General features: G+C 47.3%; 2 protein-coding genes across 2 annotated transcripts; one reads left to right on the forward strand and one right to left on the reverse strand.

Moving 5' to 3' along the window:
- The first annotated feature begins 11564 nt into the window (after positions 1-11564).
- On the forward strand, positions 11565-13477 carry LOC147964340 (uncharacterized). The gene is made up of 4 exons (XM_087530963.1): positions 11565-11718; positions 11811-12025; positions 12111-13061; positions 13151-13477. The coding sequence occupies exons 1-4, from the start codon at positions 11565-11567 to the stop codon at positions 13475-13477; spliced, it is 1647 nt and encodes a 548-aa protein (XP_087387089.1).
- A 2478-nt stretch (positions 13478-15955) lies between these two features.
- On the reverse strand, positions 15956-17644 carry LOC147964341 (uncharacterized). Its single transcript, XM_087529927.1, has 3 exons — positions 17239-17644; positions 16953-17099; positions 15956-16234 (listed from the first exon to the last, which is right to left on the reverse strand). The coding sequence occupies exons 1-3, from the start codon at positions 17320-17322 to the stop codon at positions 15956-15958; spliced, it is 510 nt and encodes a 169-aa protein (XP_087386053.1). The 5' UTR covers positions 17323-17644.
- Positions 17645-26355: the final 8711 nt, after the last annotated feature.

Consider the following 26355-nt stretch of genomic DNA (forward strand, 5'->3'; position numbering starts at 1 on the left):
GTACTGGTGTTTGCACACAAGAGAGCAAGAATGTAAAAGGAAAACTGAAAGCTGTGTTGGAAATAGAAGAAGAAGAGGGATATGATGGCAGTGGTGGTTCTGATTGTGAAGGTGAAGATGATAGTGATGTAAACCCTTTTTATATGGGTGATGCTGGTGATATAGAGATGGAGGAGGGAAAGAAACAGAGAGAGTATGATGAAATAGAAGAGGAAGAAACAGATGATGAAGAATCTGAGGTGGAAGAAGTGGTGCATTATGAGGGTGACACAGGGGTTGAGGAACCTTTCCAAATGGATGAAGATGGGAAAGTTGTTTCACAGGATGAAGAAACTGTAATTGTACAGGAAGAGAAGAAGAAGAAGAAGAAGAAGAAGAAGAAGAAGAAGAAGAAGAAGAAGAAGAAGAAGAAGAAATAGAAGCTTCCAGTTAGGAAAGGGCCTACAACAAGGACACATTCAAGTGTAGTTCAAGAGGAGGAACCTGATTTCAAACCTTCATCTGATGAAGAAGAGAAAGGATTGTTGAAGGAGGCTGATGATGATGGTTATGAGCCATTGTCATTTGTACTGCCAAACAAAAGGAAGAGCAGGGCAAAGCAGAGGCCTCCTAGAAAATGGTACAATGAGAAGATGGAGGCACCACATGAGCAATTATGTCTAAAGATGTGTTTCTTGGATCAACATCAATTCAGAGAGGCTTTGTTGAACTTACACATCACTCAAGGCAGAAACTTCAGATATCATAGGAACTCAGATCAAAGAATAATTGTAGAATGCAACCAAAAACATTGCAACTTCTTTATGGTGGCAGCAGTTATAAAAGGTGAAACTACTTTTGTAATTAAGAAGATGAGAATTAAGCACACTTGCCCTATTAGTACAGAGACAACAAGGGTAAGTGCCAAGTGTTGGGTAACGTAGCAGAATTTTAAAATTTTCTACGCATCACGAAGATCAATCTATGGAGTCATCTAGCGACGTGGGAGAGAGGAGTGCATCTACATACCCTTGTAGATCGCGTGCGGAAGTGTTCAAGACAACGGGGTTGATGGAGTCGTACTCGACGTGATTCAAATCACCGATGACCTAGTGCCGAACGGACGACACCTCGGCGTTCAACACACATACGGTTATGAAGACGTCTCCTCCTTCTTGATCCAGCAAGGGGGAAGGAGAGGTTGATGAAGATCCAGCAGCACGACGGCGTGGTGGTGGATGCAGCAGGATCCCGGTAGAGCTTCGCTAAGCACAAGCGGGGAGGAGAGGTGTTACGGAGGGAGAGGGAGGGAGAGGGAGGCGCCAAGAGCAAGGGGTGCGGCTGCCCTCCCTCCCCCCTCTTTATATAGGGGCCTTGGGGGGGCGCCGGCCCTAGGGAGATGGATCTCCAAGGGGCGGCGGCCAAGGGTGGCTTCCCCCCAAGCCAAGTGGGGGGCGCCCCCACCCCTAGGGTTTCCCAACCCTAGGCGCAGGGCAAGCCCAAGGGGGGACGCACCAGCCCACTAGGGGCTGGTTCCCCACCCAACTCAGCCCATGGGGCCCTCCGGGATAGGTGGCCCCACCCGGTGGACCCCCGGGACCCTTCCGGTGGTCCCGGTACAATACCGGTAACCCCCGAAACCTTCCCGATGGCCAAAACTGGACTACCCATATATAAATCTTTACTTCCGGACCATTCCGGAACTCCTCATGACGTCCGGGATCTCATCCGGGACCCCGAACAACTTTCGGGTTACTACATACTAATATCTCTACAACCCTAGCGTCACCGAACCTTAAGTGTGTAGACCCTACGGGTTCGGGAGACATGTAGACATGACCGAGACGCCTCTCCGGTCAATAACCAACAGCGGGATCTGGATACCCATGTTGGCTCCCACATGCTCCACGATGATCTCATCGGATGAACCACGATGTCGAGGATTCAATCAATCCGTATACAATTCCCTTTATCAGTCGGTACGTTACTCGCCCGAGACTCGATCGTCGGTATCCCAATACCTCGTTCAATCTCGTTACCGGCAAGTCACTTTACTCGTGCCGTAATGCATGATCCTGTGATCAACCACTTGGTCACATTGAGCTCATTATGATGATGCATTACCGAGTGGGCCCAGAGATACCTCTCCGTCATACAGAGTGACAAGTCTCAGTCTCGATTCGTGCCAACCCAACAGATACTTTCGGAGATACCTGTAATGTACCTTTATAGTCACCCAATTACGTTGTGACGTTTGGCACACCCAAGGCACTCCTATAGTATCCGGGAGTTGCACAATCTCATGGTCTAAGGAAATGATACTTGACATTCGGAAAAGCTACAGCAAACGAACTACACGATCTTTGAGCTATGCTTAGGATTGGGTCTTGTCCATCACATCATTCTCCTAATGATGTGATCCCGTTATCAATGACATCCAATGTCCATAGTCAGGAAACCATGACTATCTTTTGATCAACGAGCTAGTCAACTAGAGGCTCACTAGGGACGTGTTGTGGTCTATGTATTCACACATGTATTACAATTTCCGGATAACACAATTATAGCATGAACAATAGACAATTATCATGAACAAAGAAATATAATAATAACCATTTTATTATTGCCTCTAGGGCATATTTCTAACAGTCTCCCACTTGCACTAGAGTCAATATTCTAGTTACATTGTGATGAATCGAACACCCATGCAGTTCTGGTGTTGATCATGTTTTGCTCTAGGGAGAGGTTTAGTCAACGGATCTGCCACATTCAGGTCCGTATGTACTTTACAAATCTCTATGTCTCCATTTTGAACACTTTCACGAATGGAGTTGAAGCGACGCTTGATATGCCTGGTCTTCCTGTGAAACCTGGGCTCCTTGGCAAGGGCAATAGCTCCAGTGTTGTCACAGAAGAGAGTCATCGGGCCCGACGCATTGGGTATGACTCCTAGGTCGGTAATGAACTCCTTCACCCAGACTGCTTCTTGTGCTGCCTCCGAGGCTGCCATGTACTCCGCTTCACATGTAGATCCCGCCACAATGCTTTGCTTGCAACTGCACCAGCTTACTACCCCACCATTCAAAATATACACGTATCCGGTTTGTGACTTAGAGTCATCCAGATCTGTGTCGAAGCTAGCATCGACGTAACCCTTTACGATGAGCTCTTCGTCACCTCCATAAACGAGAAACATTTCCTTAGTCCTTTTCAGGTACTCCAGTGTTCCATGCATGGATTACTTTGGTACCTTCCTACCAAACTTACGGTAAGGTTTACATCAGGTCTGGTACACAGCATAGCATACATGATAGATCCTATGGCCGAGGCATAGGGGACGACACTCATCTTTTCTCTATCTTCTGCCGTGGTCGGGCATTGAGCCGTGCTCAATCTCGTACCTTGCAATACAGGCAAGAACCCCTTCTTTGACTGATCCATTTTGAAATTCTTCAATATCTTGTCAAGGTACGTACTCTATGAAAGACCAATGAGGCGTCTCAATCTATCTCTATAGATCTTGATGCCTAATATATAAGCAGCTTCTCCAAGGTCCTTCATTGAAAAACACTTGTTCAAGTAGTCCTTTATGCTTTCCAAGAATTCTATATCATTTCCCATCAACAGTATGTCATCCACATACAATATGAGAAATGCTACAGAGCTCCCACTCACTTTCTTGTAAATGCAGGCTTCTCCATAAGTCTGCGTAAACCCAAACGCTTTGATCATCTCATCAAAACGAATGTTCTGTTGGAAATATGCCCTAGAGGCAATAATAAATTGGTTATTATTATATTTCCTTGTTCATGATAATCGTTTATTATCCATGCTAGAATTGTATTGATAGGAAACTCAGATACATGTGTGGATACATAGACAACACCATGTCCCTAGTAAGCCTCTAGTTGACTAGCTCGTTGATCAATAGATGGTTATGGTTTCCTAACCATGGACATTGGATGTCGTTGATAATGGGATCACATCATTAGGAGAATGATGTGATGGACAAGACCCAATCCTAAGCCTAGCACAAGATCGTGTAGTTCATTTGCTAAAGCTTTTCTAATGTCAAGTATCATTTCCTTAGACCATGAGATTGTGCACCTCCCGGATACCGTAGGAGTGCTTTGGGTGTGCCAAACGTCACAACGTAACTGGGTGGCTATAAAGGTACACTACAGGTATCTCCAAAAGTGTCTGTTGGGTTGGCATGAATCGAGACTGGGATTTGTCACTCCGTGTAAACGGAGAGGTATCTCTGGGCCCACTCGGTAGGACATCATCATAATGTTCACAATGTGATCAAGAAGTTGATCACGGGATGATGTGTTACAGGACGAGTAAAGAGACTTGCCGGTAACGAGATTGAACAAGGTATCGGGATACCGACGATCGAATCTCAGGCAAGTATCGTACCGATAGACAAAGGGAATTGTATATGGGATTGATTGAATCCGCAACATCGTGGTTCATCCGATGAGATCATCGTGGAACATGTGGGAGCCAACATGGGTATCTAGATCCCGTTGTTGGTTATTGACCGGAGAGTTATCTCGGTCATGTCTGCATGGTTCCCGAACCCGTAGGGTCTACACACTTAAGGTTCGATGACGCTAGGGTTATAGGGAATAGATATACATGGTTACTGAATGTTGTCCGGAGTCCCGGATGAGATCTCGGACGTCACGAGGAGTTCCGGAATGGTCCGGAGGTAAAGATTTATATATGGGAAGTCCTGTTTTGGTCGCCGGAAAAGTTTCGGGTTTTATCGGTAATGTACCGGGACCACCAGGAGGGTCCCGGTGGTCCACCAAGTGGGGCCACCAGCCCCGGAGGGCTGCATGGGCCAAGTGTGGGAGGGGACCAGCCCCTGGTGGGCTTGTGCGCCCCCCCACCAAGGCCCAAGGCGCAAGGGAGAGTGTAAGGGGGCAAACCCTAGGCTCAGATGGGCCTAAGGCCCACCTAGTGGTGCGCCCCCCTCTCTCCCCCCTTGGCCGCCCCCCTAGATGGGATCTAGGGCTGGCCGCCACCCCTAGGGGTGGAAACCTAGGTGGGGGCGCAGCCCCTCCCCTCCCCCTATATATACTTGAGGTTTTGGGCTGCCATAGACACGATTCAATCTCCTTCTTGGCGCAGCCCTACCCCTCTCCCTCCTCGTCTCTTGTTGTGCTTGGCGAAGCCCTGCTGAAGTACCACACTCCTCCACCACCACCACGCCTTCATGCTGCTGCTGGATGGAGTCTTCCCCAACCTCTCCTTCTCCCCTTGCTGGATCAAGGCGTAGGAGACGTCACCGGGCTGTACGTGTGTTGAACACGGAGGTGCCGTCCGTTCGGCACTAGGATCATCGGTGATTTGGATCACGACGAGTACGACTCCATCAACCCCGTTCACTTTAACGCTTCCGCTTAGCGATCTACAAGGGTATGTAGATGCACTCTCCTTCCCCTCGTTGCTAGATTATTTCATAGATTGATCTTGGTGATGCGTAGAAAATTTTGAATTTCTGCCACGTTCCCCAACATGTTCCAACTCCGAGATGCTTGCACCAGCCCATAAATCGAGCGTTGGAGCTTGCACACCTTGTCGGCATTCTTAGGATCGACAAAACCTTGCGGCTGCATCATATACAATTCTTCCTTAAGGAATGCCATTTTGACGTCCATTTGCCATATCTCATAATCATAGAATGCGGCAATTGCTAACATGATTCGAACGGACTTCAGCTTCGCTACGGGTGAGAAAGTATCATCGTAGTCAACCCCTTGAACTTGTCGATAACCCTTAGCGACAAGCCGAGCTTTATAGATGGTCACATTACCATCCGCGTCTGTCTTCTTCTTAAAGATCCATTTATTTTCTATGGCTCGCCGATGATCGGGCAAGTCAGTCAAAGTCCATACTTTGTTTTCATACATGGATCCTATCTCGGATTTCATGGCTTCCAGCCATTTGTCGAAATCCGGGCCCGCCATCGCTTCTTCATAGTTCGAAGGTTCACCGTTGTCTAACAACATGATTTCCAAGACAGGGTTGCCGTACCACTCTGGTGCGGAACGTGTCCTCGTGGACCTACGAAGTTCAGTAGTAACTTGATCTGAAGTTTCATGATCATCATCATTAACTTCCTCTCTAGTCAGTGCAGGCACCTCAGGAACATTTTCTTGAGCTGCGCCACTTACCGGTTCAAGAGGTAATACTTCATCAAGTTCTACTTTCCTCCCACTTATTTCTTTCGAGAGAAACTCTTTCTCTAGAAAGGACCCATTCTTGGCAACAAAGATCTTGCCTTTGGATATGAGGTAGAAGGTATACCCAACAGTTTCTTTAGGGTATCCTATGAAGGCGCATTTTTCCGACTTGGGTTCGAGCTTTTCAGGTTGAAGTTTCTTGACATAAGCATCGCATCCCCAAACTTTTAGAAATGACAGCTTAGGTTTCTTCCCAAACCATAATTCATATGGTGTCGTCTCAACGGATTTCGACGGAGCCCTATTTAAAGTGAATGTGGCAGTCTCTAAAGCATAGCCCCAAAATGACAGCGGTAAATCGGTAAGAGACATCATAGATCGCACCATATCCAATAGAGTGCGATTACGACGTTCGGACACACCATTACGCTGAGCTGTTCCAGGCGGCGTGAGTTGTGAAACTATTCCACATTTTCTTAAGTGTGTGCCAAATTCGTGACTCAAGTATTCTCCCCCATGATCTGATCGCAAGAACTTGATTTTCTTGTCACGTTGATTCTCAACCTCACTCTGAAATTCCTTGAACTTTTCAAAGGTCTCAGGCTTGTGTTTCATTAAGTAGACATACCCATATCTACTCAAGTCACCAGTGAGGGTGAGAACATAACGATAGCCACCGCGAGCCTCAACACTCATTGGACCGCACACATCAGTATGTATGATTTCCAATAAGTTGGTTGCTCGCTCCATTGTTCCTGAGAACGGAGTCTTGGTCATTTTACCCATGAGGCATGGTTCGCACGTGTCAAATGATTCGTAATCAAGAGACTCTAAAAGTCCATCTGCATGGAGCTTCTTCATGCGTTTGACACCTATGTGACCAAGGCGGCAATGCCACAAGTATGTGGGACTATCATTATCAACCTTACATCTTTTGGTATTCACACTATGAATATGTGTAGCATTACGCTCTAGATTCATTAAGAATAAACCATTCACCATCGGAGCATGACCATAAAACATATCTCTCATATAAATAGAACAACCATTATTCTTGGATTTAAATGAGTAGCCATCTCGAATTAAACGAGATCCTGATACAATGTTCATTCTCAAAGCTGGCACTAAATAACAATTATTGAGGTTTAAAACTAATCCCGTAGGTAAATGTAGAGGCAGCGTGCCGACGGCGATCACATCGACCTTGGAACCATTCCCGACGCGCATCGTCACCTCGTCCTTCGCCAGTCTCCGCTTATTCCGCAGCTCCTGCTTTGAGTTACAAATGTGAGCAACTGCACCGGTATCAAATACCCAGGAGCTACTACGAGTACTGGTAAGGTACACATCAATTACATGTATATCACATATACCTTTAGTGTTGCCAGCCTTCTTGTCCGCTAAGTATTTGGGGCAGTTCCGCTTCCAGTGACCACTTCCCTTGCAATAAAAACACTCAGTCTCGGGCTTGGGTCCATTCTTTGGCTTCTTCCCGGCAGCTTGCTTACCGGGCGCGGCAACTCCCTTGCCGTCCTTCTTGAAGTTCTTCTTACCCTTGCCTTTCTTGAACTTAGTGGTTTTATTCACCATCAACACTTGATGTTCCTTTTTGATTTCCACCTCTGCTGATTTCAGCATTGAATACACCTCAAGAATGGTCTTTTCCATCCCCTGCATATTGAAGTTCATCACAAAGCTCATGTAGCTCGGTGGAAGCGACTGAAGGATTCTGTCAATGACCGCGTCATCCGGGAGATTAACTCCCAGCTGAGTCAAGCGGTTATGCAACCCAGACATTCTGAGTATGTGCTCACTGGCAGAACTATTTTCCTCCATCTTACAGCTGAAAAACTTGCCGGAGACTTCATATCTCTCGACCCGGGCATGAGCTTGAAAAACCATTTTCAGCTCTTCGAACATCTCATATGCTCCGTGTCTCTCAAAACGCTTTTGGAGCCCCGATTTTAAGCTGTAAAGCATGCCGCACTGAACGAGGGAGTAATCATCAACACGTGACTGCCAAGTGTTCATAACGTCTTGGTTCTGTGGGACAGGTGCGTCACCTAGCGGTGCTTTTAGGACATAATCTTTCTTGGCAGCTATGAGGATGATCCTCAGGTTCCGGACCCAGTCCGTATAGTTGCCGCCACCATCTTTCAGCTTGGTTTTCTCTAGGAACGCGTTGAAGTTGAGGACAACATGGGCCATTTGATCTACAAGACATATTGTAAAGATTTTAGACTAAGTTCATGATAATTAAGTTCATCTAATCAAATTACTCAATGAACTCCCACTCAGATAGACATCCCTTCAGTCATCTAAGTGAAACATGATCTGAGTTAACTAGGCCGTGTCCAATCATCACGTGAGACAGACTAGCCAACATCGGTGAACATCTTCATGTTGATCGTATCTTCTATACGAATCATGCTCGACCTTTCGATCTTCCATGTTCCAAGGCCATGTCTGTACATGCTAGGCTCGTCAAGTCAACCTAAGTGTATTGCGTGTGTAAATCTGGCTTACACCCGTTGTATTCGAACGTTAGAATCTATCACACCCGATCATCACGTGGTGCTTCGAAACAACGAACCTTCGCAACGGTGCACAGTTAGGGGGAACACTTTCTTGAAATTATTGCGAGGGATCATCTTATTTAAGCTACCGTCGTTCTAAGCAAATAAGATGTAAAACATGATAAACATCACATGCAATCAAATAGTGACATGATATGGCCAATATCATTTGCTCCTTTTGATCTCCATCTTCGGGGCTCCATGATCATCGTTGTCACCAGCATGACACCATGATCTCCATCATCATAATCTCCATCATCGTGTCTTCTTGAAGTTGTCTCGTCATCTATTACTTCTACTACTATGGCTAACGCTTTAGCAATAAAGTAAAGTAATTACATGACGTTTATGTTGACACGCAGGTCATAAATAAATAAAGACAACTCATATGGCTCCTGCCGGTTGTCATACTCATCGACATGCAAGTCGTGATTCCTATTACAAGAACATGATCATCTCATACATCACATATATCATTCATCACATCCTTTGGCCATATCACATCACAAAACACTTGCTGCAAAAACAAGTTAGGCGTCCTCTAATTGTTGTTGCAAGTTTTTACGTGGCTGCTATAGGTTTCTAGCAAGAATGTTTCTTACCTACGCCAAAACCACAACGTGAACTGCCAATTTCTATTTACCCTTCATAAGGACCCTGTTCATCGAATCCGATCCGACTAAAGTGGGGGAGACAGACACCCGCCAGCCACCTTATGCAACTAGTGCATGTCAGTCGGTGGAACCAGTCTCACGTAAGCGTACGTGTAAGGTCGGTCCGGGCCGCTTCATCCCATGATGCCGCCGAATCAAGATAAGACTAGTAACGGCAAGCAAATTGACAATATCGACGCCCACAACTGCTTTGTGTTCTACTCGTGCATAGTAACTACGCATAGACCTAGCTCTGATGCCACTTTTGGGGAACGTAGCAGAATTTTAAAATTTTCTACGCATCACCAAGATCAATCTATGGAGTCATCTAGCGACGAGGGAGAGAGGAGTGCATCTACATACCCTTGTAGATCGCGCGCAGAAGCGTTCAAGAGAACGGGGTTGATGGAGTCGTACTCGACGTGATTCAAATCACCGATGACCTAGTGCCGAACGGACGGCACCTCCGCGTTCAACACACGTACGGTTAGGAAGATGTCTCCTTCTTCTTGATCCAGCAAGGGGGAAGGAGAGGTTGATAAAGATCCAGCAACACGACGGCGTGGTGGTGGATGCAGCAGGATCCCGGCAGGGCTTCGCCAAGCGCAAGCGGGGAGGAGAGGTGTTACGGAGGGAGAGGGAGGCGCCAAGAGCAAGGAGTGCGGCTGCCCTCCCTCCCGCCTCTTTATATAGGGGCCTTGGGGGGGCGCCGGCCCTAGGGAGATGGATCTCCAAGGGGCGGCGGCCAAGGGTGGCTTCCCCCCCCCCAAGCCAAGTGGGGGGCGCCCCCACCCCTAGGGTTTCCCAACCCTAGGCGCAGGGCAGTCCCAAGGGGGGACGCACCAGCCCACTAGGGGCTGGTTTCCCACCCAACTCAGCCCATGGGGCCCTCCGAGATAGGTGGCCCCACCCGATGGACCCCCGGGACCCTTCCGGTGGTCCCGGTACAATACCGGTAACCCCCGAAACCTTCCCGATGGCCAAAACTGGACTTCCCATATATAAATCTTTACTTCCGGACCATTCCGGAACTCCTCGTGACGTCTGGGATCTCATCCGGGACCCCGAAAAACTTTCGGGTTACTGCATACTAATATCTCTACAACCCTAGCGTCACCGAACCTTAAGTGTGTAGACCCTACGGGTTCGGGAGACATGTAGACATGACCGAGATGCCTCTCCGGTCAATAACCAACAGCGGGATCTGGATACCCATGTTGGCTCCCACATGCTCCACGATGATCTCATTGGATGAACCACGATGTCGAGGATTCAATCAATCCGTATACAATTCCCTTTGTCAATCGGTACGTTACTTGCCCGAGACTCGATCGTCGGTATCCCAATACCTCGTTCAATCTCGTTACCGGCAAGTCACTTTACTCGTGCCGTAATGCATGATCCCGTGATCAACCACTTGGTCACATTGAGCTCATTATGATGATGCATTACCGAGTGGGCCCAAAGATACCTCTCCGTCATACGGAGTGACAAATCTCAGTCTCGATTCGTGCCAACCCAACAGATACTTTCGGAGATACCTATAATGTACCTTTATAGTCACCCAGTTACGTTGTGACGTTTGGCACACCCAAGGCACTCCTACGGTATCCGAGAGTTGCACAATCTCATGGTCTAAGAAAATGATACTTGACATTCAGAAAAGCTACAGCAAACGAACTACACGATCTTTGAGCTATGCTTAGGATTGGGTCTTGTCCATCACATCATTCTCCTAATGATGTGATCCCGTTATCAATGACATCCAATGTCCATAGTCAGGAAACCATGACTATCTTTTGATCAACGAGCTAGTCAACTAGAGGCTCACTAGGGACGTGTTGTGGTCTATGTATTCACATATGTATTACGATTTCCGGATAACACAATTATAGCATGAACAAAGAAATATAATAATAACCATTTTATTATTGCCTCTAGGGCATATTTCCAACACCAAGTGGCTTGCACAGAAGTATGAGTCACTGTTCAGATCTGATCTAACAACTGGCATTCAGACTTTGATTGATGCCTGCATGGAGAAGTATGGTGTGGATGTGCCCAAGTCAATGGCATATAGGGCAAAGAACCTAGATATTGATGCTGTGCTAGGAGACCACAAGAAGCAATACCCTTGGTTGAAAGACTATGCTCAGACAGTGATGGATACAAACCCTGGGAGTAGAGTAGTTGTCACTACTGTAACTCCAACACCCAATGCAAAAATCCCCCATCCAGGTCCAAGATTTCGTGCTATGTTCCATTGCATCAATGGAGCAAGGGAGGGGTTTCTCAAGGGGTGCAGACCATTCATTGGTTAGTTTGTTCACCTTATGCATTAGTTACATATTGTTTCATCTTGAAATGCATTTGAATGTTCTAAATATTGAATTTGCTTGCTCATTTAGGTGTTGATGGGTGCTTCATTAAGTTAACTACTGGTGCTCAACTACTTGCTGCCACTGGTAGAGATGGCAACAACAATATATACCCACTAGCATTTGGTATTGTTGGGCAAGAGGACAAAGCTAATTGGTGTTGGTTTCTACACCAACTTAAAATCTGCCTAGGAGGAGAAGAGGGACAGTTTGGTCCATATACAATAATGTCAGATAGGCAAAAGGTATGTGCTTGCATCTTATGTCCTTGTTCCTATAAGGTTGTTTTGTGCTAGATATTAGCTTAGCTAGTTTAAATGTGTGTCCCAGGGCCTACTATATGCAGTGAATGCTATCTTTCCTAAGTGCAACCAAAGGTTCTGCCTTAGGCATATCTATGCAAACTTCCAAACTCCTGGGTTTAGGGGGGAAGATCTGAAGAAGTGTATGGATAATGCTGCCTATGCATATAGTGGACACAAATTTAACATTGCAATGAATGACCTTAGAGCTGAATGTAAGGAAGCTTGGGAGTGGCTTTGTCAAATACCCAAGAAAACATGGGCAAGGCATGCATTTGACACAAACTCCAAGACTGACCTTGTAGTCAACAATTTGTCTGAGGTGTTCAACAAGTATGTCCTAGATGTTAGGAAGAAACCAATTAGGACAATGTGTGATGGAATAAAGGATAAGCAGATGATGAGGTGGCATAGGAATAGGGAGAGTGCAAAGACAACTAGATGGGACATAACACCCCATTATAGTGAGAAGCTAGAGGTTGAGAAGGAGAGGGCCAAATATTGCAAACCAATTCAAGCTGGTGTGGACTTGTGGCAAGTTACAAGTGGGCAGCAAACCCATGCTGTTAACTTGCAAGTGCACACATGTGGGTGCAGAAAATGGGACCTCAGTGGCATCCCATGTAACCATGCCATCTCAGCAATAAACAAGGGCAAAAGAAAACCAGAGGATTATGTCAGCAAGTTCTTCAAGAAAGAATTTTATGTGGCAGCTTATGAACCAATGATCTATCCAGTTCCTGGTGAGCATGACTGGACAAGGACCCCTGGTCCTGACATTGACCCACCTGCATTTAAAGTGAAGAGAGGAAGAAAGAAAGAGAAAAGGATCAAGGGGAAATTTGAAGTTCCAAAGCCTAAGGACACATCCAGAATGGGGACTATAACATGTGGCAATTGTGGACTACAAGGACATAGGTACACTAGCTGCATGAAGCAGTTGAAGCCTGAGCTGGCTTTGAGGAAGACCAAACATGTGGTAATCCTCTTATAAGTAGTAACATGTTTTCCTTCTTGTACATTCCATTTTTTTAAGTACTAACTCATTTTCCTTCTTGTTTATGCAAGCCTCTTGCAAGGAATCCCAATGCTGGTGCTGCTGCTACTACACCAGCAGCAAGAACTTCTCAACCAGCTCCTACAACAACACCAACAGCTGGAACAGGGGGTGCTGGGAGAGGTGCTGGGACAGGAGCTGGGAGAGGAGCTGGTAGAGGTGCTGGGAGAGGTGCTGCGGCTGCAGGTGCTGGGAGAGGTGCTGGTAGAGGTGCTGGGAAAGGGAGAGGTACATTCTCTGCCCCAAGGCAATCTGGTCCATCCATATCTACTGCTGGGACAGGTGCTGGTGTTACACATAGTGGATGGAGGAGGTACTTCTATGCAAGTGGCAACTAGATACTTCATGTGTGTGTTCTTGCATCCTATGATACAATGGTGATCTTGCTTTGATGATGTACTTTAAGAATCAATGCCATGTATGGCTTTTGTTCATGTGGATGCATATTATTGGATATCTTCATGTGATATGTTGATGAGTACTCAATATATTATTGGATATATTGCTGGATATATTGCTGAAGTTATTGATATTTTGGAGTTATTGATGAGTACTCATTATATTGGATATCTTCATAGTGTGTGTGTTCTTTTTATGATTCATATGTTGATGAGTACTCAAAATGGAGTTATTGATATGCTGGATATATTAATGGAGTTATTGATATGTTGTGTATGCTGAAAATGTTCTTTATATGATTGATATGTTGATCCTATTGATATGTTGTATAAAGCGATCATTTTGGGTTTTGGTGGCTCGGGGTCGACGAAACCACCTAAAGCCACCATTTTGGGTTTTGATGGCTCGGGGTCGACGGAACCACTTAAAGCCATCAACTAGGGTCTAGGGTGGCTCGGGGTCGACGAAACCACCTAAAGCCATCAACTAGGGTCTAGGCTGGCTCGGGGTCGACGGAACCACCTAAAGCCATCATTTTGGGTTTTGGTGGCTCGGGGTGGACGGAACCACCTAAAGCCATCAACTAGGGTCTAGGGTGGCTCGGGGTCGACGAAACCACCTAAAGCCATCATTTTGGGTTTTGGTGGCTCGGGGTCGACGGAGCCACCTAAAGCCATCAACTAGGGTCTAGGGTGACTCGGGGTCGACGAAACCACCCAAAGCCATCAACTAGGGTCTACGGTGGCTCGGGGTCGACGAAACCACCTAAAGCGATCAATTTGGGTTTTTATGGCTCGGGGTCGACGGAACCACCTAAAGCCATCAACTAGAGTCTAGGGTGGCTCGGGGTCGACGGAACCACCTAAAGCCATCAACTAGGGTCTAGGGTGGCTCGGGGTCGACGAAACCACCTAAAGCCATCAACTAGGGTCTACGGTGGCTCGGGGTCGACGAAACCACCTAAAGCCAACAACTAGGGTCTACGGTGGCTCGGGGTCGACGAAACCACCTAAAGCGATCATTTTGGGTTTTTGTGGCCCGGGGTCGACGGAACCACCTAAAGCCATCAACTAGGGTCTAGGGTGGCTCGGGGTCGATGGGACCACCTAAAGCCATCAACTAGGGTCTACGGTGACTCGGGGTCGACGGAACCACCTAAAGCCATCAACTAGGGTCTAGGGTGGCTCGGGGTCGACGAAACCACCTAAAGCCATCAACTAGGGTCTACGGTGGCTCGGGGTCGACGAAACCACCTAAAGCGATCATTTTGGGTTTTTGTGGCTCGGGGTCGACGGAACCACCTAAAGCCATCAACTAGGGTCTAGGGTGGCTCGGGGTCGACGAAACCACCTAAAGCCATCAACTAGGGTCTACGGTGGCTCGGGGTCGACGAAACCACCTAAAGCCATCAACTAGGGTCTACGGTGGCTCGGGGTCGACGAAACCACCTAAAGCGATCAATTTGGGTTTTTATGGCTCGGGGTCGACGGAACCACCTAAAGCCATCAACTAGGGTCTAGGGTGGCTCGGGGTCGACGAAACCACCTAAAGCCATCAACTAGGGTCTAGGGTGGCTCGGGGTCGACGAAACCACCTAAAGCCATCAACTAGGGTCTACGGTGGCTCGGGGTCGACGAAACCACCTAAAGCATCACTGTACCATAACAAACTATTCCTTTTGCAAATGCATTTAAGCATTTAAGAATCACTCTAACATATGTAACTATATGCATTTAAGAAGCATTTAACCATCAGAATAACATAAGCATCAGTATGTAAACATTTTCAGTCTAACATAAGCATCACTGGAGTTCACATTACATAGTGGAGTTCAAATGCACAATCCATCCTTTTCTCACAAAAGGATGAATAGCATATTACTAGGTAGATAAACAGCCAGAGTTCACAATTAGTACTAGAACCATACATTACACAACCATAATTCTAAGTTACTAGGTCATTGCACAGCCATCCTTCCCAAAAGGTCTGCAATCCCACTAATCTCAATTCATCTTGTTCAGTTCTCCAAGATGGCCTGGATCCCCTTGATCTTCTCCTTCAGCTTCCTCTGCCTTCATGAGCTCAGTTATCTTAAACTCTTGCATCTGCTTCTCTTCATTATGGTTTTCCTTGAGCTTCAGCAGATCAGCAACCTGGAACTTCAACTCTAGCTTCTCTTGGGTGAGCTTCTCCTCAAACTTTGTGAACTCTGCATTCTTCAACTCCAAATTCATCCTAGCCTCACTCAGCAATTCCTTCTCTTTCATATTCTTCAGCTTGAGGTTTTGGATGGCAATTGCTTGAGCACTTGTCAGGTTGCACAGGATTTCATACTTCTGTTGAAGCTTCTCTGTAGCTGCATCTTTCTTTGCCATTTCTGCATTCTTACGAGCCACCAATTCAGCTCTGCATTCGTGCTAATATGTGACAGCTGACTGCAGATAACTAAAATCCACAACCCTTTCCTGCTGAAAGTCCACAAGTTGATGCACATCTTTCACTAACTTGTCATAATCTGCATCCAACTTCTTCTTTTCTTCTGTCAAATGGTGAATAGTTAAAGCACTTTGAAGATTATCATTCACCCTAGCAGACTTGCTCTCTTCAACCATTGACCAAAGCTTCAGCAATGCATTCTCCATTATTGGGGGCCACTGCTCATCAACCCACTGAACAAACCCACAATTCTGACCTTCCTGGAAAAATAACAAGGCAAAATTTAGTACAATACAACTACTATGAGTAGTAAGCAACAGTTAGTTCATGCCAGTAGCTAATGTTGGTACTGACCAACACTGAACTTGCACAGCCATGTGCTAAGCAAGAGGGTGATCAGTATATAATAGCAGAGTAACACTCCATTCAACTTTGCATAATAACCAACTTACAATTAGCCATTAATATAACGGAATCCTACAATCTGCACTACCACTCTAGCAGTGAACTACTTTGCCATATATCACTAACAAATGGAACATAGAAATCACTGAATGAAGAGTTATCAAACCAGACTACATTAGCCTAGCTAAATACACTACATTAGCCTACATGAACAAACTAGCTAATGACAGTACCTACTGTCAGCAGTAAGCAACAATTACTTATTAAGAGTCACACATCGGCTAATGGAGGGGCTAATGTGAGTACTAAGCAACATTGCATACAAGCATAAATAAATAGCATGTGCACACAACAGAGCATTCATGTGCACACAACAAAGCATGCTTGAGCCTATATTTAGCCTAAATGCACTCCATTGACCATAATATTCACCATTCCTGCAATGAGCACTGCAGTATGGCATATATGACTAACAAAATTACCATACACATAACTGAATCACAATTGGCAAACAAGACTCTGTCACTTCCAATGAACATATCCTGTGCATAATCAATAAGGCAAGAAAAATACCGGCTCTACACATGTTAAGAACCTTCCCCCAGTCATTGTTCCTTCAAATGCAACAAGCCTCTCTGATGGCTTCCCATGCATCTCGCACAGCACTATCAGATCTAGCTCAAGACCCTTGTAATCCGGGTCCTCAAGAGAGAAAGGCACCTGCCCAAGAAAAATCCAAGTTAGCATCATGTGCAGAGGACGAGGACAAAGCAAATCAAACGAAATCCTCACACCAAAGACCACCTACACAGAAAAATCCCCAAAATTTTCTACACCTAGCTCGAATGGAGTAACTGACCTGGTTGAGCCCATCGGTGGAGGTTTCCGAGTGCATGTACGGGAGGCTTGAGTTGTCGTCGCTGCTCTCGTCTTCAAAAACCATGGCTGCGGCAGCTTCGTGTGGCGGCCGGCGGGGGCGGGCGCAGGCGGCGGCGAGGCGGAGAGAAGGAAGAAGAACGCAGAGCAGAGCGGGGGGAGTGAGCGGGGTGTGGCTCGACCGCACCAGCCGCGCCCTAAACGGCTCGACCCGGGCTTCTCCAAGTCAGCGCGCGGGCACGCGCGCACTGGCCAGCGTGGCGCCTGACGGGCGGGCCCAACCGGTCAGCTTTTCTGTCAATACGTATAAAACGCACTTTTAGTCTTTTTTGCAACGGCTCGCCCCAATCTTGATACTGACACGTAAAAATTATCAATCTTAATATCAATCTGCTTCCAATCCTCAATTGTGGTACTTCTATGTAATTTACTCAAGCTCAGCACTTTGTTAATTGCGGTGGGCTACCTGGCAACGACGTGCCGCGGCGTTGTGGTGGGTCACTCTCGCGCCTCCCTTTTCTCCTCGTCCTGATCCGGTGGTCCTGCCGGCCCATCATTTCCGACCCAAATTTGACCGTTGCACGCGGCCGTCGTCGCGTCGTGTTGCCCACTTTGCCTGACTTGTGCCGTTGCCTTCCAAACCCATCCGATTTCGGTTTGCGTGCGTTGCGTGTGCAAGACATGCGGCGCCAGCCGTTGAGGATATCCGAACGGGGCCGCTCTTATCTCTTATCTCAACGGTGCCTGCAATCATATGCGGGCACACGTATACGGCGCCAAGGCTCCGCGAATGTTCCGATTGTGCACGCCCACATAACTTGTGACTGCGTCCTGTCCTCACAATAAAAAAACTTGGCACTGTGGTTCAGTGGTGGTTCTGGTCTAAACGAACCTGGTTCGGGTTAGCTAATATCAAGTTCTGACTGTTTTGATTCGCATGATTCGCATGAGTACAAAAGATTGAGCTTGCGCCAAAGTTTTAGGACTCAACTAAATGAGGTCAGATTTTTTACCATGGTAAATCGAATATTTTTCATCGCAAATTCGGTTTGCCGAAGATGCTAGTTTAGTTCACGAGCATGACAAATTCGTCTTAATTATTATTTTTGTCATGAAATTGTCATGCTTACAACCTAAATATGCCATCCTCATGCCGATATAAGTTACCATGAAAAACATTTATTTGCCATGTGTAAAATTCTGACATTAGATTTTTAGTCTTTTCGAAGTTTTATCTGGTTGCACAATAAGAAAAACAAAGGAGTTTCTTCATGAGGCTTCGAGTCAACAAAAAATTACCTATACAAAATTCATTGTGACTAAACATGCAGAAAATTTGGTCTACGGATCTGGATGTAGTTTTTTATTATTTTTTGTATTCGTTGTACCGCCATGATTGAAGATAAATATATTAGAAATTTTCTCGTAAAAAAAACTTGCCTAAGAAATGTAGTCCTACAATAAAAAAATGTATATCTTTTGTGATGGTTTCTAAAATTCATGTGAATATTTTAAAACAAAGACATACCAACATGTTAATTGGTATGTGTAACCTATTCCACGTTTTTGGAGGCTAGACTAACTGCGAGTCGGTGGGGGGGGGGGGGAGGGGGGGGGGGGTACAATCACAAGTTATGTTCGGGTCTCAACTTGCAACACGACTCTTATCTCTCTAGAGGACCAAGGCTTGCGAATCTTTTGAGTGTTTTAATCACGTTTCAAGCCAAAAAAATTCAATAAAAAATTAAATGCAACGAAAATATGCCAAAAGAATTCGTAAGGAATACAATTCTACTAATAAAGGAACCATTATAAGAAAACAGAATGATTTTTACATTTCATATTCTCTTTTTAATGAAAGACACACTGACGGGTTACTTGGGATGAGTTGGCTTTCCACTTTTTTAGGTTAGATTAATTGTGAGGTTGAGGGGGGGGGGGGGGGGGGGGGGATTTCAGTTACAAGTTATGTTGATGTCCAACTAAACAACATTATGTTGAACTAGTTTGACAAGCCACTGATGAAAAAAAAACGTGAACGGTACAGAAACTGCCTAGCCCTACCCCCACAAAAAAACATAAAATGGATTTGAAAACATCATCATAGTCTATAGTAACATAACATGAATAACTTTCAATGGTTAAAGTCAATGATTATCTTTACTAGTTATATACTTGCAGTTTGTTGGATTGAGTCCTTCGTGGCTAATGGCTAATGCTGGCTTTTGTATTGGTTGTGGGCATCTTATATGCATAGTCCGGCTATAAATGATTTGTTGCTCTATTACATGATAGTGCAACAAAATGAATAAACATTTTTATTTACAAAAAGTATGGTTATTGTCATCGAGGAGCTCCTGAATTTGTAGGATTTATAAAACACAAAAAATGAGATAACACGCCATTAAATGTTTGTATTCCTTAGTTCGGGTTGTGAATTAATTTAGCACTAGAAAGTGTGACACACACAAAATAACAAACAAATTATGAAAAACACTACCCTTCATGTGGCTGATGCAGCATAGCGTCTACCATCTGATACCATCTGCGTAGCAGTCAAATCAATCTTGATCAAGCGCTCATGCCGGCCACAAGACCCCGCGCAGCCACCCATGTGCCACATGCTCCATGGGTCTTGTTTAAGAAGGTTTCTGCAATATATTTCTTATTTCATAAAGGAAAAAAAGTTTAGTGGTGAAGTTTTTTTTTCTGCAACAGGGGTTTATTTTAGAAGGTTTTTGCGACAACTGCCTTGTTTAAAAAAACGATTCGATGGTGAAGCTTTTATTTTCTGCAACATAGGTCTTATTTCAGAAGATTTATGCAACAAGGGTTTTATTTTAAAAAGAACAAAATGATTTGATGGTGTTTTGCAATAAGGCTTCTGTTGTAGCGGAACGAATAGAACACTAACCTTGTGGCAAAGGCTGACGCCGGTCCATCAAGACGGCTATTACAGGCTTCACCAAACGGATGGTGAGGAGGTCAATAAATTATCATCCGGTCGACGTGTAGCGCTCTTCATAAAATTTAGCATGAGCTTTTTTAACACAATACAGACGCATACGCTCGTACATACACACATACGCTTATTCATATGAACACACGAACACACAACCTACCCTATAAGCACCTTCAAGAGACTGAGCCGATACATCATCTTGAGATTGACGAAGTCGCACATACACGTCTTTATAGTCGACAGGGACGTCACCTTCTACAAACCCACATTGCCAAAGGAAAACGCTTCCTTTTCCACCGACGGATCTCAGGCAAACGTCAACCGCCTCTACCGTCTGCCACGTGCCACCTTAGCCCATGTCTTCCTCTCAATCTTATCTCTTCCAGAGAAATCAAGGCTTCTTCCTCCCCCAAATATCTCATCTCGCTCTCCTCTATCTCTCATGTCACCGCATAAATCTTTTTGTTCCTCGCGCACAAAGCTCCTTGCAGTCAAGCAGCCATGGCTTTTCATCATCCCTTGCAGGCTGCAGCAAGCAGCCCTTACTCCTCTCACTCCTCTCTTTTTTGCAGCAAGCCATGGCGCCCCAAGCTGCCAGTCTGTGGATACGTGGTTGAGCTATTCGCGGTTGCTAGGAGCCGCTGCTGCGCCGTCAGGCCGCACTGCCATGAAGCTTTTTGCCGGTGCTACAAGGCCGCTGCTCAGCTACTATGCCATCGGTGCTCTGCAACAATCGGGCGAGGCCTCCCGCAGGCGACAAGCTCCCACGAGCAGATGCGCAACTGAGTTTCTACAACAACAACGTTGTTACGAATGACAGCGGCGAAGCTAGTGCAACTACGACGCATCGATGTGTTTCCGCAACATGGTCTCTGTTGCAAAAAAAAAAAAGCAGCAAATGTCTTGTTGTAGGAATACGACGCAGCGACGAGCTTTCGGCAACATGATTTATGTTGTAATTTTATTTGAAACAAAAGGTTTTGTTGTAGGAATACAGAGAAAAGGCTAGAGAGGTCGTTGCTATTTTTGCAACAAGGATCTTGTTGCAGAAATACAAAAGGAGGTCAGACATGCTTTTGCAAGAAAAGTCATGTTATAATAGAGGTTTTGCAACAAGGGTTTTATTGCAGAAAAATAAGAAAGAGAAACGACTGAAGGACTTGTATCGTACAAACGGACGGCTCACGCCCCGACGATCTTTTGAAAAGATCAGCCGACGGACGCGTAGCACGCCCCATCGCTAAAAGGCCTGGAATAAATTTAGAAAATGCAAACACCAGCATCATGTTTAAGACTTAAACTCTCTTCTGACCATTCAACCATAAGGGGAGACCCAAACTCTCTACAAAGTACGTAGCGCACAGGATCCTCGGTGAATATACTGAGGGCTCCTTTGATACAAAGGAAATGCATAGGATTTTTACAGGATTTGGATCCTTAGGATTTTTTTCTGTGATGGTCGTTTGATTTGTAGGATTGAAATTCTTAGGATTTTTTCCATAGGATTCATTTATACTACATTTTGAAGAAAACTTTTCATCCACTCAAACTTCTTTGTAGAATTCTTTGCTTTTCTTGTGCTATCAAACACTTCTCCAAATCCCATAGGATACAAGAGGACATGACACTGTATTCCTACATTTTTTCTATTCCTGCGTTTTGAGAATCCTGAGAATCAAAGAGGCCCTGAAAAATTTACAATCATACAAATCATATATCTTTGCCAAAACAAAGAAAGCTCTCGTTTGGCTGGCTTCCTTTCCTGCAAAGGAAGAAGCGTCACCGGAACTCGTGAGCTTTCATTCATGCATTGGCGTGGGTGGGTCGGCGGTAGCAAAGCATGTGGGAGCAGGCGAGGCTCCTGACGCGCTTGTCTGCCTGCCTGTCACGCTGCGCCTGTCCTGAGCAAGGTTCGGTTAGCCAGTCGAGGCCAACATAATTAATCAGCTCCTACAGTACTGTGCACTTTGCTGCCGGAGAGAGAGGCTCATAAATCCCGTACCTCTGCCAACAAATCGTGGTGCTCTACACGCCAGATTAGTGGAATGGACGCTGGCTCGATCGGGTTGGGTTGTGTTGAGTCTCGTGGAAGCCTCGGGCTTTTATTTTAGCCTGTCCGTGGATTCCATGTCACGCGTCTACCAGCCGCTGATCCGTTGCTCGTCCCTCATGATGTGTCTGGATTTGTCTGAAAAGTGTCATTCCCTTTTCTTTCGGCCCCCGCGTCGCCTAGCTTGGCGACTCGGGCGGCGACTCAATCCCCACCGCCTCCCACTCCTCCCACCTGCTCCTCCTCCCTCGCCGTCATCGGTGGCCACCGCCGGGCAAACCCCGTGCAGGGTGGCGGCGGCGGGGCCTTCTCCCGTCGCGCGGCGTCCAGTCCTGGGGGAGCGGTGGCGGGTGGCGCTCGGCGCTGTGGTGCCTGGCGATGGAATGCGCGGCTGCCTCGCCTATCTCCGGTGATGCTCTGGCGGCAGGGGTGATGCTCGGCTTGCGGGTGCGGAGGGGGCTGTTGCAGGGCGCTGCGTGGGGTGGCTGGATCGAGCCGGCCGCGGCCAGATCTGCCTTCCCTGGTTTCTGCTGCGGGGGCCTGCGGCACGGGTGCTCGGACGCCAGGGCGGCAGCCCCGGACCTCTTCGATCTCTGGGCGGCGCGGCCGCGGGCGGGCGGTGGCTCTCGTCTGCTGTGTGGGTGGCGGCGGAGCTGCTGTGGTTTGGCGTCTCTGCTGCGGCGGAGGTGGTGCGGCTCGGCGAGATTCGGGCGTGGCTCCTCCTTCCTCTGGCGGGGTCGGCTGGTCGGTGGAGACGGCGGTGTGCGCCCAGGACCCGGCAGCACGGCGGCTGCTGGCCGGGGGGTCGCGCAGGACGGCCTCAGCTGGGCGGGCGCGGGCGCTGGCGGTAGATTCCCTTCGGTGCTTTGCGGTGCAGGTTTGGTGGCCGGCTGGTTCGGGCTCGCGGTGGTTGAGCATCTCCGAGAGAAACCCTTCTCCGGCCTCTGCCGAATCCGGCGGCGGCGACGCCCGCGGGCGCCGCACTCTTTCTTGGAAGCGTCATTTTGGTGTGGTGCTTCTCCCCGCGGCCTTGGCTCCAGAGGGAATCCTCAGATCCGCGGGATCGGGCGATGAAGGCGTCTCCACGTATTCTTTCTCCTTGGGGGCATCGTCTCAGAGCCGGCTACAACTGGAGACCGGTGGAAGGCGGCATCTTCGCCGCGGTGGATGGCGGCATCTTCGCCGCGTGGTTGCTGAGGCGGCCGTTTCGGGGCGCTGATTTCTGTTTGGCAACGATGATGGCGTCGAGAGGAGCTTGGGTCGCGGCTCGGGCTTTGGTAGTCGGATCTTTTCGGCGTGTCCGAGGTGCTCTTTCGTGGGTTGCCCGGTTGCTTTGATGTCGGAGCTGCGGTGGAGCGGATCCAGGTGGTGATGATGACAGGCGCTCGGTGGTCGTTTGCGGCAGGCACGATCTGCGCAAGTTCTGCATATCTCCAGGGCAATGTCAGAGCTGTCAGTTGTTCGTGTGTGTCGCCATCTGTTGGCATGTGCCGTCGTGAAGTGTGTTCCATGTCGGTGGCCAGGTTGGGCGGTGGTGCCCATGTGTTTATGGGTTGGATTGTTTCGATTTTAGCCCGGTTTTCCATCAATTAACCCGACATTTCTCACTTCTTCTTGATCAATAAAAATGGCAAGTCTTTTGCCTTGTTTCAAAAAAACCTAAATCATCATTATCTAAAATTGCATTAGGCTCAAATTGGTAGTTTTTCTAAACGAAGGTGAACATTTTACTAGAGAGAAGTCCTCGGTTAATTAACGAACAAAAACCATCACACCCCGCAAGCGGTGCATACAAAATATCTTTTTTTTTTAAACGCATACAAAATATCTTACATAGACCACCGAGAAGAAAACTACATCAAGATTACATTGATGTCATCGCCACCCCTCTTCTCTCTAAACAAGCCATCCCGACTTGATCACCGACAAGTACAACCATCGATCCGGCCGTGCCAAGTGACTAAATTAGTAGCAGTGGTTTTTACTCTTTGTTGTCTGTGAGAGGGAGGTGAGGACAACATAGTTTGACGTTGTTCAAACCCTTAGATTTTCTTTGGTTTAGAGAAATCTTATAGGAATTTTTCATATGATAGAATTTCTATAGAAAAAATTCATTTAGAACCTTTTGGTTTGTAGGAAAGAAATCCTATTTATATAGACGAATTCTTTCTATCCTTCACAATTCATAGTAAAATAAATATTAGCCTAGATTCAATGAAAAAAAATCTATGATATAAATCAAAGGGCATCTTCTTTTCTATTCCTACTCATAGGATTTGAGATACATGTCATCACATTTTGTATGATTTTCTTATTCCTACGATTTTCCTACTTTATGAATCAAAGGAGGCCTTAGCTGAAATTGACATATAACCGTGTCAATACATGAAACGTCGTGTCGGTCACTAACGGAGAGAGATCATCAGTTTCTTCCGGCATATATTCGCAAAAGGAAAAACGTCCTTGTATATCTATGCAAGATATACTCCATGGAAAAAGATAATCACAAGATGTGTGTACACTTGCTTAACAAGTCATACTACTACGTACTTAAGTGTGCACCCACATTACCAAATCATTAATGCATACGTATGTAGGTACGCACACAAACACGCACATATCCTAGCCATTTTCACTCGGTGGCTATCCTGACGCATTTCCTTTTTTTTGCGCGGATGCATTTCCTTTGTTGTTGAAAAGGTGGTCATCCTGACCCTGGGACTATAAGCATCGACGCACAAAACAGGCAGGAGTAGTGGTGCTAACCAGTGACATGTTTCCATGAACCGGTTCACCGGAGCAGTCTTGCAGGATTAGTCAGCATGTTGTCTGGTCGGTGTACCCAGTGGAGATAAGATCGTGCAATCTATAGCACCACCGAGTCACTGACAGCCTTTTTTTGTGTGCGAATGAGTCACTGACAGCCTTAATTAAGAGTGATAATTGTGATTAAGATTCTCTACCTATCACGGATTACATGTGAGGCCAACTCCACCGCGCGACCCTATCCTGTCCGGCCCCGTCCGTTTGGGGTAAAACGGACAAAAAAGGCGGCCCAACGCGCGGGAGCAAACGGACTTTTGTCCGCTTTGTGTCCGCTTTCGACCCATCCCGGCCCAAACTTGCGCCGGTTTTGGGGTGAAACGGACAGCGCGCGGACGGACGGGACGCGCGCGCTTGTCCTTCCCTGGCCCGTCTGTCGGTGGGAGAAACCAAAAACCCCCCGACGGCCATTTGGCGTCATTTCCCCCAAACCCTCTCACGTCCCCCCCCCTCTCCCCCATCCATGGCCGACGCCCTGCCGAGTTCCGGCGGCCTGGCCGTCGACCCGACCGCAAAGGTGAAGAAGAAGGCGCCAAGGAAGCCGCGGTCGGAGTACACGCCGGAGGAGATCGCCAAGTTGGACGCGGAATCGGCGAAGAGGAGGGAACGGAGAGCGGCCGTCAAGATGAATGCCGCCGCGGCCAAGTTCGCCGCCCAGCGCGAGGAGCTGGAGGCCGCGCGGCGCAAGGCCGCTGCCGACGAGAAGGAGGACCTCGTCAACAAAGTGCACTCCATCCTCATGCTTGGCATGGGCCGTCCGGCGGGGTTCCATGCAGCGGCCGTCGGCCCGGCGAGCACAGGCTCGTCGGTCGCCCGGCCTACGCACTGCCAGTGGCCGACGTCGCACGCCGCGCCCATGTCGCCCGGCTTTCCTCCACTCAGGCACGACGGGCAGACCCGTTTCTCGGCGTCGCCGGACGTGGGCTTGTTCGCGCCGTCCACACCACGCCCCGCGGCCGTCATCGACCTCAACGTGACGCCTGGGTCCAGCAGCGGCGGGTGGCCTTCCGTCGAGATGCAAAGAAAGCAGGCGCGTGCACCGTTCACGGGCACCATGCCGGCCCCCCGCGTGTTGTTTGACGAAATGCTAACCTCAACGCCGACGGTGGACGACCCCTTCTACAACCAGTACATGGAGGACATGATCTTCCAGGATGGGCATGGCCGTGCCTACGACCCCGATGAGACCCAAAGTCAGGATGGCCGCGCCCACTACGTGCCCGATGAAGAGGTCGATGACCGTGCTGACTACGACCATGGTGATT

The sequence above is a fragment of the Triticum urartu genome, chromosome 6A (genome assembly GCF_056163025.1).
Source record: "Triticum urartu cultivar PI428250 chromosome 6A, HENAU_Tu73, whole genome shotgun sequence".
NCBI lineage: Eukaryota > Viridiplantae > Streptophyta > Magnoliopsida > Poales > Poaceae > Triticum > Triticum urartu.

Bases quoted from the DNA above. Each gene is read 5' to 3' on its own strand.
- LOC147964340 (XM_087530963.1), top strand. From the start codon at position 11,565: ATGGATACAAACCCTGGGAGTAGAGTAGTTGTCACTACTGTAACTCCA. The intron at 11,719-11,810 runs GTTAGTTTGTTC...TTGCTCATTTAG, and splicing joins GGGGTGCAGACCATTCATTG to GTGTTGATGGGTGCTTCATT. The intron at 13,062-13,150 runs GTAATCCTCTTA...TGTTTATGCAAG, and splicing joins TGAGGAAGACCAAACATGTG to CCTCTTGCAAGGAATCCCAA.
- LOC147964341 (XM_087529927.1), bottom strand. From the start codon at position 17,322: ATGGTTTTTGAAGACGAGAGCAGCGACGACAACTCAAGCCTCCCGTAC. The intron at 17,100-17,238 runs GTCAGTTACTCC...TTTCTTGGGCAG, and splicing joins CCACCGATGGGCTCAACCAG to GTGCCTTTCTCTCTTGAGGA. The intron at 16,235-16,952 runs GTATTTTTCTTG...TTATTTTTCCAG, and splicing joins TCTTAACATGTGTAGAGCCG to GAAGGTCAGAATTGTGGGTT.